A 14,549-nucleotide genomic window follows, 5' to 3' on the forward strand; every position below is an offset into this window, starting at 1 on the left:
TTAATTCGGACAAGTTTAATAACGTCTGCCTTAGACGGTGTATAGACCGCTGCCACTATTTGACCCCGTGTGGGAGGTTACCTGCCGCTCAGGGTGCCGTAGTCAAAACCCAGACAGCTGAGAATCACGTGACGTGACGTGTAAGCAGCATGGCGGCGCTGAGCTGAGGTAGCAACTCCACTGGACTGACACCGATAGCCTGGCTTTCGTTAGCTTTCCTTGTCACCTGCTCATTCGCAGGACCAGGCCGACGATGACGGCCTGAGAGAGGAGCGTCAACAAGACCGAGAGATGCAGCAACAACAACAGCGGCCTCCACAGCAGCAGCAGCACTCGCTTTCAAAGGCAGAAAACAGTAAAACGAAGAGCATGTTTCTGTCTCGGGCGCTGGAGAAAATCCTGTCGGATAAGGAGGTGAAGAGGAGCCAGCACAGCCAGCTGCGCAAAGCCTGTCAGGTGGCGCTTGGTGAGTGGATTTGTTTTGTATATTAGTTTGCCGAGCCCTGTCTTTAATGTCGTGCTTCAGTGAAACATATCGGTCGTGCCTGGCTGGTTAGAGACAGGGGGAAGCTACCCAGTTAGCTAACGTTAGCGTTAGCATCTCAATGGCCTTCGTCTGTTCAGCTGTCCGTTGACGTTAACAGGTTGCGTTAGCTAATGTGTGTGGGCGTCACTTTCACACCTTCTTCATATTCTACAATGCTAACGTCCTGCCTCCACCACACCATCACTGTCAACACCGGCAGGTAAACAAGCTAATATGTAGCTGTCGGTAGCTAGTTATGGCTAGGTTAGCTAGCTAAACAGACCAATCCCTGTGTTGTACGTAGCACTGTCACTCAGCCAGACAGCCCAGTCCTGCTCTGCACCCAGACACACAGGCTATCTAACTCCAGGATACTCTGACGTCCGTGCTTTTCCATTCAACACAATCACGTATAGTGTTACACACAGACACACACACACACACCAGGCTGTCCACGTAATTGTTGCATTGCTTTTTATATTTCAGCTCAAACTGCCCTGTCTATGTGTGTGCACCCACGTCCACATTGTTGTTGTGAAAACTGAAATATGAGTGCACAATATGTTGTTGGTACAAAGCCTTTTAAGGATTGTGATTGTCTGACAGTGTACTGGTATTAATCAGACACATTTAGTTGTTATTTGAGGCTGTTTTTTTTGCGTGGTGCCTCTCAGTCTTAAAGGGGCACTATGCAGTTTTGGGGAAGAAATTCAAACTCAGAAACAATATAAATGAAGTAATAATACAAGCTCAAGTATTTATCTTTTACTAACTGAATAAACACGCTGTTTGAAGCTAGAAAAGTGGCGGGGTCCGCCAAATATAAACAAAGTAAAACTGTGTGAAATTGTGTTATCCTTTAAGGCCAGTTTGTTTATTCAGTCATGAAAAAGAAGACAGTTGTTTTATTTAGTTTGTTTCAGCATAAAATAATTCATTGAAAATAATTTGCCTTTTAATTAAATTTCTTACCCAAAACTACGTAGTCCACCTTTTAATGCAGGTGATTTGAAAAATGGGCAAACAGGAAGTTGTGGCTCATCTATCGGGTACAGTTTTGAGGGCACGGGATTGAATACAAAGAACTAAATGTCAGTGAGAGGTTGACAAACAGGTCGGTGCGTTTGAGACGCTTTGTCTGCTCCCGTGTCCCCAACAGCCAGTGACACTCTCTCATTATTCATGATTGCAGTTAGAACACAACACTCCTTTCTGACTTCTCACTCTTCTAATGAAGGCTATTTTGTGTGTTTCCCATTCTCATACCATTTTAAGCATCTTGAGCATCTCCTCTTTCCCAATGCCACAAATTCCATGTTTCTCTGTTCTGTTATGCAGCGGACTGCAGCCCTTCTCATCTGTTGCATCCATGATTAATTAGACTTGCAGTGGAAAGAAAGATGAGTTGTTAATGGCTGTTTTGAAGTGAAACATCAGCCTGGCAAATAAAAAAATTAACTTGAGTATTATTAATACGTTTATACATTTTGGTCCAGCACTAATTTATGCACAATGGAGAAAGCTCACATGTTTATTATATGAACTTACATGTCGCACAGGCCTAGTTATGTAAAATCTATTTGGTGTAAGACCGATTGTGACATTTCGAGTGAATATTGCTCAAGCTTATTTCCTCTGTGTCGCCCTGTGATGTAGGGAGTTTGTGAGCGTTGAGTTTAGCAGTGTTCACTACCACATTGTGTGTGAATCTAATCGATTTGGTTGGTCACATCTGGCGGAATGCACATCATTACTCTCGGTGTAGCCAAGCCCGCAAAGCTGGTTAGCTGTGTAGTGTGTAGTATGTATACAGCTTCGGACGGATCAATGTGTGATAAAAAAAAAAAGTGAAGAAATGGAAATTGATTTTAGGGAAGAGCGTAGGGAGCAGAGCAGAGGGGAATGTTTATATGGGGATTAAAACAAAGACCAAAGATTTGGAGGAGGCTGTTCAGTTGAATGTGATTAACAATAAAAGGAGCAGTGTCAGATTTAATCCTGTTCAAGGATGCAAAGAAACAAACAACAGGTTGTACTGCAGATTTTTGTGATTGGCCCAGTAACCCTCAGATCTAGAGTCAAATGAAACACTGCTGTGAGCTGAAACAATCACAGTTCAGACCTCAGTAACATTTAATCTCCTGTGTCTCCCTCCACAGATGAAATCAAGGCAGAGCTTGAAAAACAAAAGTAAGTATTTTTATGCACACACCTTCTCTCCACAGTGGTGGATATTCTTTTCTCTTTGACGTGAAGCAAGAAGCTGAGGTAAAGTCTGCCCTGAAGCAGTCTGCGGTACACCCCTGCTGCTCACTGTGATTTGTGACTAAGGTGATTTGCCGCCTTTATAACTGCTTCTTTGGAGTATATCAGCAGCCCTTCAAACAGGCTTCAGGTAATATATCTGCGGCTATAGGCAAGCTGTTATCCCGACAGTGTGCCATTATGCTTTAAAGTAAACGTAAAGCTTAAATGCTCTGTAAAATCCTGCACTATGAGATATAAATGTACAGTAAAATGTTTTACACTGCACTTTTATCTATTCACATCATCTACAGGAGGTACCATTAAGTTTCAATGGGACCTTAAGTGTTTTTTTTCCCCCATATATGAGCCAACAGTGTGTGTTGTGTTGACTGCTGTCATTGAGGTGTTTCCAGTTCACACAGCTGTTTGTTCTGCTCTCACCCTGCAGGGATGGTACAGTGGTCCCACCCAGAGCCAACTACATCGAGGCAGACAAATATGTGCTGCCCTTCGAGTTGGCCTGTCAGTCAAAGTCCCCCCGGATAGTTAGCACCTCTTTGGACTGTCTGCAGGTTAATGCTCACTGACACACACACACACACACACACACACACACACACACGCACACGCACGCACACTCTTTGACTTTTTCACAGCAGGTATTCATTTTCCTTTATTACCCACTTAGTAGCCAACCATTTGTTGTCACATTGGTTGTAATACATTAAAATTCACCCAAAAATGAAAATTCAGTCATTATCTACTAGGGATGCAACGGTAGAGTTTTCCCACAGTTCGGTATGCAGCACAGTTTTTGGGCCATGTTAACAGTACGGTTTTGATATCTTAATATAAAACTACTCACACTAGCAAAGGCAATATTGCATATAAAAATAATTAAAAGCAGATATAGTCAAACCACAAACTTTGTTATAAAAAAATAACACTTATCTTAATTGCCTTCCATAAAAAACATATGCAGTATCCAATCAAGTTAAACAGCAAACATTATTGTAGTATTGTATTGTTTGCATTTGTGTATTGAACGGTTAGATAAAATATTGAATATTGTTGCATCCATATTATCTACTCACCCCTGTTGGAAAGTTGGGTAAAGTTTTGTAGTCCACTGAGCACTGATGGGGGAGCGATATTATAAGCCTGTTCAATTTATGCATTCAGACTGTCTATTTTTTTAATCAGCTGTCCTTCCTGTACTTGGCTGTGTGTTTTTAGCCTGGATTATGTGTCTAATTTCTTCTTCAATTTGTCAAATATATTGCATCCGCTCTGCTGCCAGTAGACTTCCATGTTTGCGATTGGTCAGATGCTGCAAACACCTCCCCTTTATGTGAACGTGCTCATGACTGAATATGAAAAACCTGGTTTAACTTATTGAGTTGATAACCAGCTTTGTGTGACTGCTTACCATGATGCTGCTGTTAGGGTTAGTAAAGCCAGATAACTGAAACACATCCTGAGCATGAACTCGCAACGCAGTACAGGATCCAGTCTTAAAGTCAGTATATCTCAGACTCTGCAGCTTCAATTTTTGACAATTCTTTTTATTAATAAATTTCTTGTAAGTCCCCAACTTTGTACAAGTGCACTACTAAATTGCTAAAGTGCCTCTTTGCTATTTTGCAAAAATGCTCAATCTTGATCACATATACCCTTAATACTTGTAGACACACAAATTAATCTTGATTTCTGTCTCACATTCACACATTCTCATAATTTAGCAAAAAAACAAACAATGCCATTGAAATAAACCCTAAACTAGCACACATCAATACAAATGCTGAAACACAGGTGCAGTGAATTCTGTGCATTTCACCCCACAACATGGCTTTTTGATAACATAAAGACCCAAAACTACTCTGCCTGTGCTGCTCTAACCTGTGCACCGTTTCTCCCTGACAGAAACTGATCGCGTATGGCCACATCACAGGCAACGCCCCGGACAGTAGAACCCCTGGCAAGAGGCTGATCGACCGGCTGGTAGAAACCATCTGCAACTGCTTCCAGGGCCCACAGACGGACGAGGGAGTGCAGCTCCAGATCATTAAGGTACACCCAGGACCTCTCCATACGTCTGGCAGCCTTCAGATCCTCCAGCTGTCAGAGTTGTTGTTTATCTAAGACCCAATCAGGCCAGACACTGAGGACTGACACACTGTAGTCCTTTCAGTCACGGTTCACAGTAGTGGAAAAATCAGTTTGTGCATGATGCATCTGTTCTTGAGTGAAGAAGTTAGAAAAGTTATACAATGTGGAAAATTTTAATACAATTACATGCCTGAGTTGCCTTTCTGTACGTCTTCATCACGCTGTCAGACACTTATGCTCATCATTTAATATTTGATCTCTCTGATCATGCAAACACTTCCAGCTTAAAATAACATGTTGTTACAAAAGCCACTTTTGTTCACAAACCAGTTCTGTGATTGTGGCTGATTGGTCCAACCAATGAATTTCTTGTAGGAGCATGTTTTCACATAAGAATCGTGATTCTAATCATCCACAATTCTGAATCGATTCATAAACTTCAAACATCGATTTAAAAAAAACAAAAAAAGAAAATATATATATATATATTTTTTTTTTTTTTTCTATTTTGAAAAATCACACAAAACACCAATTTGTGTCATTTGTGTACAGTTTACTTTTGTAACTTCTGGGAGAAAGGGGTGGCTGGCCTTTATTCAGGCAATTTTATTTATGCAAGGTTTTTCTTGTACAGTAAGTCAGTTTTAATTTGTTTAGCATAAATAAATGTTAACTTTTGCCTTAAGTTTGCCTTTGTGTGATTACATCATTGGAATCAGTTTATTTAAAAATCACATTATCTTATACAAACTGTATTGTTTTGATGCCATAATTTGCCTTAACACACTATGCACTGTATCAATTTTTGAATCGAGGATCGGTTGAATCGAGAATGGATTTTGAATCGAATCGTGACCCTAAGAATCGGAATCGAATCGAATCGTGAGACACCCAAAGATTCACATCCCTACTGTTTAGTCTGACATCCTTAATCTGTTGCACCATAATGAATCTAAAGACAAGAAAACTAAAACCCATTCCTGATATTTGGACTTCAGAAATGAACTTTATGTAAGCTTTATCTGTTTAATACATCCTAATTTCTATGACCTTCTCTCTCACTTCCTGGTCACTTCTCTTGGCTTGTTAAGCTGCCTTGTGTTTGTACAGTAGGTATGACTCATGACTGCAGCGTACACATTCCGTCTCAGTGAATGAAATACACATCCTGGTTGTTGGGGAGGCCAAAGTCTCTGCTATAAGAGCCACACTTTTATCACTGTTGACAAAAGATTTATAGGACAGATTAATGACTTAACTGTTTGCATTGCATTCACCACTGAAGGAGACCTGAATGTCAGTGGCCCGCCTGAATACAAAATAATATGTAAATGAATTGGTCATGTGGACATTTGTCGAACGAATTTCTTTAAATTGAAACTCATCTTTTGAGTAACATCAAAATAGACCCCAAACAGCTGAATTCTTCACCGTAGAGAAGGATGTGAACCAAACATTTGCGGCTTTAACGTGCACCATAAGAAGGGAAGTGGAGTGGTGATTCAGCAGGTGCAGCAGCAGCGTCTTCTGAACATGTGTTGTGTGATAACTCTTGACTTCCTCCTCTCTCTCGCTCTCTCTCTCTCTGTCCAGGCCCTGCTGACGACTGTCACCTCCCCGCACATAGAGATCCACGAGGGCACAGTGCTCCTTACGGTCAGGACCTGCTACAACATCTACCTGGCCAGCCGCAACCTCATCAACCAGACCACCGCGAAGGCCACGCTCACACAGATGCTCAACGTTATCTTCACACGCATGGAGAACCAGGCTGTTAGTTCCCTTTGATATTGTTACATCTATCTGACATCACTTTTTGGCAAACCATTGATAATTTACTGCCCTCTCCTCTGCACTTGTTAAATTGAATAACCCAAAAGGAATTTCAGCTCATTTGAAGTAGTAATTGAAGCGATCAAACTATGGAATTTCTGTCAAGCAGTATTTTGCATGAATAGAAGCAAAACAAAAAGATTTCTTGGCTGCACAAATGCAAGAACATGAAGGCCAAGTTCTGACTGTGGCAGTGGATGGCATTGTTTATAACCAGCTTCTCACTGCAGCACCTAGAATAGGAAAGTTTTTTAAAAAGTTTAATGGCCAGGAAAGCTACTGGCAGGACTTAAATCTGCTGCTCTATGGGATATTACCCAGGCTCAATGAACTTAACCATGTCAGTTCACTGTACTTGCACACCCCCTGCAGTCACCTGCCCACCTTGAGACCAAAGCAGAGGAAAAGTTTGGGCTTCGGGGACTTTCCTGCATTCTGGTGACTTTTGAAGAATGAAAATAACAGAATAATAGTACAAAAATTACGCCGCAACGGCATTTTTCAATTAACTTTTAATTCTAAGGAAAGAATGCATAATAATACTGTAAGTTACTTCTTCACATTAACTTTGTGTGTTTCTCAGGCGTAAACAAATATTTATCATTTTCCTTCATTCATACATTTTTTAGCCCCTGCCCCTGAGAGAGTCTGTGCACACCAATGCTCTATGTTTGTCAGCCTCTCGATGGTGATTAATGTTGGTGTGACCACTGTGATCAACAGAAAAAATTGACACTGTGGATTTTACAAAATGAATCCCCTTTTCTTTAAAAGTTTTAGTAAGAAACGGGAATTCTTCTTTCCAGGATGCTGAAATTTGCGTAATGTAATAATTCTTCCTCTTCTCGATTTCTCTGTCCACCTCGGCGCAGCAGTAGATAAATAGGCCATAAATCAGGTGAAATACAGGAGAATTATGTTATGGAGTTATGGAGTCTTCCAGGAAAATCAGGATGGTTGACAAATATACCCCTGCATGTAGCCATTGCTACAACCATGGCCATAATCAGAGCAGAGCAAAGCAATGCCCATATAGCCACGTCACGTGGTGGACGTCATGTCACGTCCACCTGATCACAGCTAAAGTCACGGCCTGTCTCATCTGAGACGGTAGCGGCAGCAGCCAGTCACAATAATTAACCAATCAAAACCTCATCACTGTTTTTTGATGTGAATCAGAGTCAGAATTTAAGATATGAATAATCTGCAATTTAAGAACAATTTATTTCCAATTTTCTTTCAAAACAGCCACATAACCTTGTATAACAAAGACTCCTCTTCTCCTCAGGCTCTGGAGGCTCAGGAGCAGGAGAAGGACCGGCTGCGCCTTCCCCAGCAGAACCCGTCCCCAGTCCCAGGTAATTTGAGGTCCGGCTCCCCCCGCTCTGACCGCACGCCCACTCCGGAGCCCCAGAGTTCCCCGTCCCCAGCAGCCAGCTCTCCGGACCTCACTACAACCAACACCACCAGCTCCATGCCCCAACCGTCAGACCAAGCAGAAGACTCCTCATCAATTAATGGTGAACCTGAGGGTGACAATGCACCAGTAAATGGAGGTGCAGAACCTGTTACACCGTCAAGAGGTATGTGTCAACCCAGGCCTCCAACTCTCAGAGGAAATTTTAAAATCCAGTTCAATTGAAGCATGAAAATGTTTTGAAAATAATTCGTTTTTCTGTTTTGGGAAAGTCTGAACTGGATTATGAAGCTTCTTTGAATCTTCATGACTCTTCATACTGTATTTGTTTACATTAGATTCAGTCTTTGAAGACGAAGGTGTGGAGACACCTCCTACAGCAGCTCAGCCAGCAGAGGAAGGGGACAAAGCAATGAGCAGTCCAAATTCAGCAGAGTCAGAGGCGACTGAAGGAGAGGAGGGAGACCATCAGCCAACACAGATGCACAGTGGAACAGGTCAGCACCTGCTTGTCTTTATGTCTTCTGTCTGTTTTTGTTCTGATAAATGTCAGTACAGTTGTTGGTGACAGTGTTTTTCTCTCTTGGTTGTGACCTGAAAATGTCTATCTGGCTTCTCCTCCAGGAGGAGAGCACCCAGCTCACCATGTCACTGAGCAGACAGAGGTGCCCCCACCCAGAGTCAGAACAGAGGGTCAGCAGATGAACGGCATCATAGAGGACCGCTCTTCTGTTTCCTCAACTGATATGCTGGTGAGCAGTGTTAATCATCTTCTTCTTCTTCTTCTTCTTATCATTTGTGTGTAGGGGCAATGTAAGCTTTTATCACAGATCACAATAAAAAACGCTCAGGAATATCCTCACAAGTGACTTTAAAAAACTGTCTAGCTTGATAACGTAGAGTCCTTTTATTGATTTCCTGATTTATTCTGGAGTGCAACAAGGGGAAGTCTGCATTGTGCCCAGCACAACCCCCACAAAGCTGAAATATTTGTGTCTTAAGAAAATGTTAGGTAAAGGTAAAGTGATTCCAGTATTTTTTTAGTGCCTTGAGCATTTTTGATGATTACTAGAATAGTGTCGTGATTAGCAATTATTTTGGCCAGGATAATGGTGACATGAAATCTTTATATCATCCCATGCCTGGTCGTGTGCAGAGGGGACTGCAGCCTCTTCTGCTTGGCTGAGTGAAATAGGGTGGAAATAACATTTGAACTGCTAAAAAATGGATAAAGTTAATCCTAAAGTACTTGTGGATGATTAAAATAATAAACGTGCACAATTTTCTTTTTACCTCAGTGTCCTGGTGTGACTGTGTCATGCAAAAATAGTTAGCCATAGCAAAGGCTCCCTGTATGGACAATGTTTATCCACAGCTGCTACAATAATCACCATTTAAGTTTCAGATTAAACTTTAGGGGCTTTGATTCAATATTTTTTATGTATTTTTATGTTGTAAACATTTGTAAGTGTGTGTACTTATGCCCATATATATATATGTGTGTGCATCACTTATATGTAGCCCATCTTTTGAAATAAGATTTACTGTACAAAATTTGATGAATAAAACCAATGATCGTAGACTACTAGACTAGTCTGAAAATGGCATAGGCCTCTGTGCTGTAAGAAAAAGAAAAAAATCGAGAATCGAATCGTGACCCTAAAATCGAAAATCAAATCGAATCGAGGATTTGGAGAATCGTGACACCCCTACTATATATATATGTGTAACACACACTATGTTTACTTAATTCTTTTGTGCAGAAGCATTCTACTTATTTGATTCTTATCAAGCAAAACCGATCATCAGCACTGTTAGTTCCTCTCATCAGTCACACTCATGCACAGCCAAGGCAAATTGAAGATTTGCAATGGTTAGAGAGAATGCTAACTCTGTTTACTTTTAAACATGATGGAGAAGTAGTAAGTAGTGACATGCATTGCTGCTATCAGAATATAATGAGAACTTCTTAAGGGAGATCGATTTTAAACTCATTTAGGACACATCTGGAGCTCTGCCACAAACCTCAGTCAATATGGACGTGTCCCAACACAGAAAGGACAAATCAGAGCCGTTGCTTTGCCTTTTTTTGATTTGACTGCCTTTCTTCATCTGTCTCAGGATGCTGAGGCCTTGCAGGGACCCCACAGTGCCGCCCGTTTCTCTCACATCCTGCAGAAAGATGCCTTTCTGGTGTTCCGCTCTCTGTGCAAACTCTCCATGAAGCCCCTCGCTGATGGACCACCAGACCCAAAGTGAGTGTTTTTTTGTTTTGTTTTGTGACAATCCCTACCTCTAAATACATGGTAACTTTCATAACCACTCCTTAGAAGTCTGACCATATCTCAGTTGGCCTTTGGTTGGTCTTTTTACATCAAAACATGAAAATATTTTTAAAAAGTTTCTTGTAACGTCCTGGCATCCTTATCTGGAATCATTATGTATGATGATCACCTGTATGGTAATACAGAACATGCATCTTAAATCATCAACACTGATGCTCTGTGAACCTTTTTTTGTCAAGCAACAGTTTTCCAAAATAAAGTCTTTGGCTTTACTCTTAGTGTTTCATCTCAGTCTCCAGAGGTTAACTTGCCATTTTCCATCCTGGTGTGGCTCTGTCATCTCTAGTTACTGTAACATTAGACCCTGAACCAGTCATTGTGAATAGGCCAGAGTAAACTGAGCCCGGAAGAAGCTCACAAAGAAGTCAGTCTGGCCTACATTAAATAAATACCATGATGAGACACCATTATACCCAAGTATCTTGTTTTCCCTCGAATCAGAGTAAACTGGACCACTTTTGATTGTTGGGACATTTCCACTCAGAATGTCCCAGATATGCCTCTGTAGATATCTATTTTTCTTATCTTTAAACCTTAAAGCGACATTATGTAACTTTTTTCCTTAAAATAACAGCTTCTCAATCATGTTGACGGTACAGTGCCTGTAACAGGGTGAGCGGTGTCTCTGTCTCAGCCACTCCGCCCCCCTATCACTTGTTTCTGCACTATGTAACTACAGTTAGAGGGGAGGATCACAGCGTTACATACATGTTTACTTCCACATGCAAGATGCCAATTTCTACATAATGTTACTTTAAGCTGTACAGTGTGACTGATGCACATACTGTACAACTTCTCTCCCCTGCAGGTCCCATGAATTGCGATCCAAGATTGTCTCCTTGCAGCTGCTGCTCTCCGTGCTGCAGGGCGCCGGGCCAGTGTTTCGCACTCATGAGATGTTCGTCAACGCCATCAAACAGTATCTGTGTGTGGCGCTGTCCAAAAATGGCGTGTCGTCTGTGCCTGAGGTCTTTGAGCTGTCACTGGCCATCTTCCTAACCTTGCTGTCCCACTTCAAGGTCCACCTGAAGATGCAGATTGAGGTACAGGACGCAGATGAACAGTATCAGCTGTACTGTCACCTGTGCTGAGTTAGTTTGTCTGGCATTAAAGTTTTTAGTTTACTTATTAGATTTTTAAAACTTTTAGTTCAACATTTATGTTTTTGTAGTGACACTGACATTTTATCTCCTTTCGTCCACCATCCTCAGGTGTTTTTCCGGGAGATTTTTCTGACCATTCTGGAGACATCGACCAGCTCCTTTGAGCACAAGTGGATGGTTATCCAGACTCTAACACGCATCTGTGCAGGTACCACTGATACAATCTTTTCTCAAAATAAAGTTAAGAGGATAAAAAATACAGGCAAACTAAAACCCTTTTCTGACATGAAGTATTTCAAGTTGTAAAAGCAAACTTTTTGTGGCCAAGGCACACCAAAGGGCAGGCCAAAACCTCAAGACCCACCTGTATTTATATCTCTGCAAAATAGTCTCTATACTACATGTTATCTAATCACCACTCACATTGATTTTGGTTCCCTGGAAGGGAAAATACTGTACAAAATACTGATAAAAAGTCAGTCATTAGTTGTTATATATTGCAATAATAATCTATAATGGTAACCAAATAGAATTGCCTCACGGCACACCATTTGGGAACCACTGTGTTAAAGTAATGGCCTTTGGTCATTTAGACATAGATCGCTGATGTGGGTACTTGCAGCTTTATTTAGAGATGACAGGAAATTTATGGAAAGAATACCAAAGCCCTATTCGCATTGGGACTAGTATTATTGATGTGATTTAGAAAAACACGTCCGTTTTGTGTGGCACATTCACACAGGATAAGTGAAGTCTGTATTTCACTTGAATTTACAGGCGAATGTGATGTCAAGGCTCTGCGTAACATCAACACCACTTTCCACTAGAGTATCCAGCATAAATACAAATTTATAGCTCATTAAGATCAAGTAACAGATGCTTCGTGGCTTGAATATGACAACCTTTTGTTGCTCCTGACCTTCTTTGTCATCACTTTTAAACGTCAGTATAACCTGACTGCTATTCAGCACTATGAGCCGCACTCAATTTCTTACTTGTTCTGTAATCTGACAACAGAAACAAGATCTTTATCACATTATCACATAACCTCTGTGTTTGGTGAAGTACGGCAGATAAGATGCATGAAATAAAGATCACAGAGAACCTCCATAATTATTACAAATTACAAGAGGTCCCCAGGTGATATAGCTCCTGTGCAAATAGCCTCAAGGCATTGCGACTCATTTATTCATCCATGCAGTTGGTATGGATGAATAAAGTATGAGGAGGGAGACAGCTGGTCTGATTATTACTGAAGTTGTACAAGGGTTATTTTTAGCCGTGCACAGTGAGAGTAAAAGATCCTTTTGATACACTGATGCGACATGAAAGGAGTCTCCTCAACAACTCGGAATCAGCTTATTCATTGTGATTCACCTTATTCAAACTGATTTTACTTGCTTTAAGCGAAGGACATGATACTTATCTGAGAATTATATTCTAGAGCTTGTAGTAAGGCAGAGCAAGATGTGTTTTTAATCGCTCTGTGTAAACTTGTGCTGCCTCGGCCTTTGTTTTACTGTGACAGCTTTATGTTAAGACGTGTGTCACAGAAATGTTACAGGTCAGAACTTAAATGTAAAAGGGACTCAGGCACTTATTCAGACTTGAGACCAGATTATAAAATTACCGTCACATGTACATTTCAAGGTGCATGACTGAAAGGGAAGGGACTTAGCTCTCGCAGTTATAGCTGCTTCTCATGACTCTGCTGTAGTTGTCACCATTGCTGGCACTGATCAAATATTGCATGATTTTGTGCTCTGTAAGCATGAGCTACTGCTGACTGCAGTGGGCAGAAACAGATGGTGGCAGTAGCCGATAAATTAATGTCTCACAACATTCGAAAAAAGGCTTTGCCAGTGTAAGTTAATATTGACATGCATTAGCAAGTGGATCACCCTGCCATGTTGTATTTTATTTTAGTGCAGCTTGGAGTGATTCTACTGCTGTTATTTTAGTTGGCAGTGGTGCATCTATCACCATGGTCAGGTTTTGGTGACGTTGGCCCACCATTAGAGCCTTTAAATTCTTTCTGCAGGAAAACCCTGAGCAGAGATTTTTAGGAGTGCTGCAAATCCAGTCATTATTTTAACAACATGTCTCTTCCCCCCCAGATGCCCAGTGCGTGGTTGACATCTACGTGAACTACGACTGTGACTTGAATGCCGCCAACATCTTTGAGCGCCTTGTCAACGACCTGTCAAAGATTGCTCAGGGCAGGAGTGGTCAGGAGCTCGGGATGACCCCTCTGCAGGTACATTCTTGCATATTGTGTGGCTCAACACCACAGGAGCATGAGTTTTGATTTAACAGGCTATCTTTGGCCCTTTTCTGACCTGGTATTAACGTCTGTTCCGAGTGATTGGATCACGAGTTGACTGCTCCAAGTCTGTTAGTTCACACCTGGCATTAACATGCATCTTGAGAGACCACTTGTGATCAGATCTCACTTCCCCACTTTATTTACTATATAACACTTACATCAATGGGTTAAATGGACACCATGTTTTTTACACAAAGTACGACAACTTTATATAATTTGCAGAATTAAAGGTTTAGTATGTAAGAATTGGCCACCTAGCCATTCGTCTAGCGGTCTGAGCTGGGAGCATCAGGGGAGTGTTGGTGTTTACACTGCTACCACAGGACTTTTGCTTTACTGTTTAGCATGCTAACTTCAGATACCCCTGCAACACAATACATCTTCACTTAAAAACTGTTATTTCTTCACATTTGGTTGATAATTGTAATTTTTGACTGTTTTCAACTTAAATTAGCTTTAACAAGAAGGCCCAAATTATTAAAAAATTGTCATAGACAGCGTTTCACAAAGTTTATAAAGTTTCTCCTAACTCAACAACTTATGAAAATGCAGCATTTTTTTCATGAAGTCTTCGGAACTTTCTCCACACGGGACAAAGAAGTAGACTGTATTTGTCACTGTTTGCTGTATTCATAAAATTTGA

The 14,549-nt window shown here is 41.2% G+C and overlaps 1 protein-coding gene across 1 annotated transcript in view; it reads left to right on the forward strand.

The window, feature by feature from the left end:
- Window positions 1-121: 121 nt before the first annotated feature.
- arfgef2 (ADP-ribosylation factor guanine nucleotide-exchange factor 2 (brefeldin A-inhibited)) overlaps window positions 122-14,549 on the forward strand; it is a 31,098-nt gene continuing 16,670 nt past the window's right edge. The window contains exons 1-12 of the mRNA XM_084366191.1: window positions 122-466; window positions 2,686-2,716; window positions 3,222-3,345; window positions 4,697-4,843; window positions 6,476-6,655; window positions 8,004-8,298; window positions 8,471-8,629; window positions 8,757-8,884; window positions 10,254-10,387; window positions 11,286-11,520; window positions 11,689-11,788; window positions 13,698-13,837. Of these exons, the coding sequence (XP_084222317.1) occupies window positions 292-466; window positions 2,686-2,716; window positions 3,222-3,345; window positions 4,697-4,843; window positions 6,476-6,655; window positions 8,004-8,298; window positions 8,471-8,629; window positions 8,757-8,884; window positions 10,254-10,387; window positions 11,286-11,520; window positions 11,689-11,788; window positions 13,698-13,837 (1,848 nt within the window). The 5' untranslated portion in view covers window positions 122-291. The remainder of the gene's footprint in view (window positions 467-2,685; window positions 2,717-3,221; window positions 3,346-4,696; window positions 4,844-6,475; window positions 6,656-8,003; window positions 8,299-8,470; window positions 8,630-8,756; window positions 8,885-10,253; window positions 10,388-11,285; window positions 11,521-11,688; window positions 11,789-13,697; window positions 13,838-14,549) is intronic.

The sequence above is a fragment of the Pagrus pagrus genome (assembly GCF_965226575.1).
Source record: "Pagrus pagrus genome assembly, chromosome: 11".
NCBI classification, from domain to species: domain Eukaryota; kingdom Metazoa; phylum Chordata; class Actinopteri; order Spariformes; family Sparidae; genus Pagrus; species Pagrus pagrus.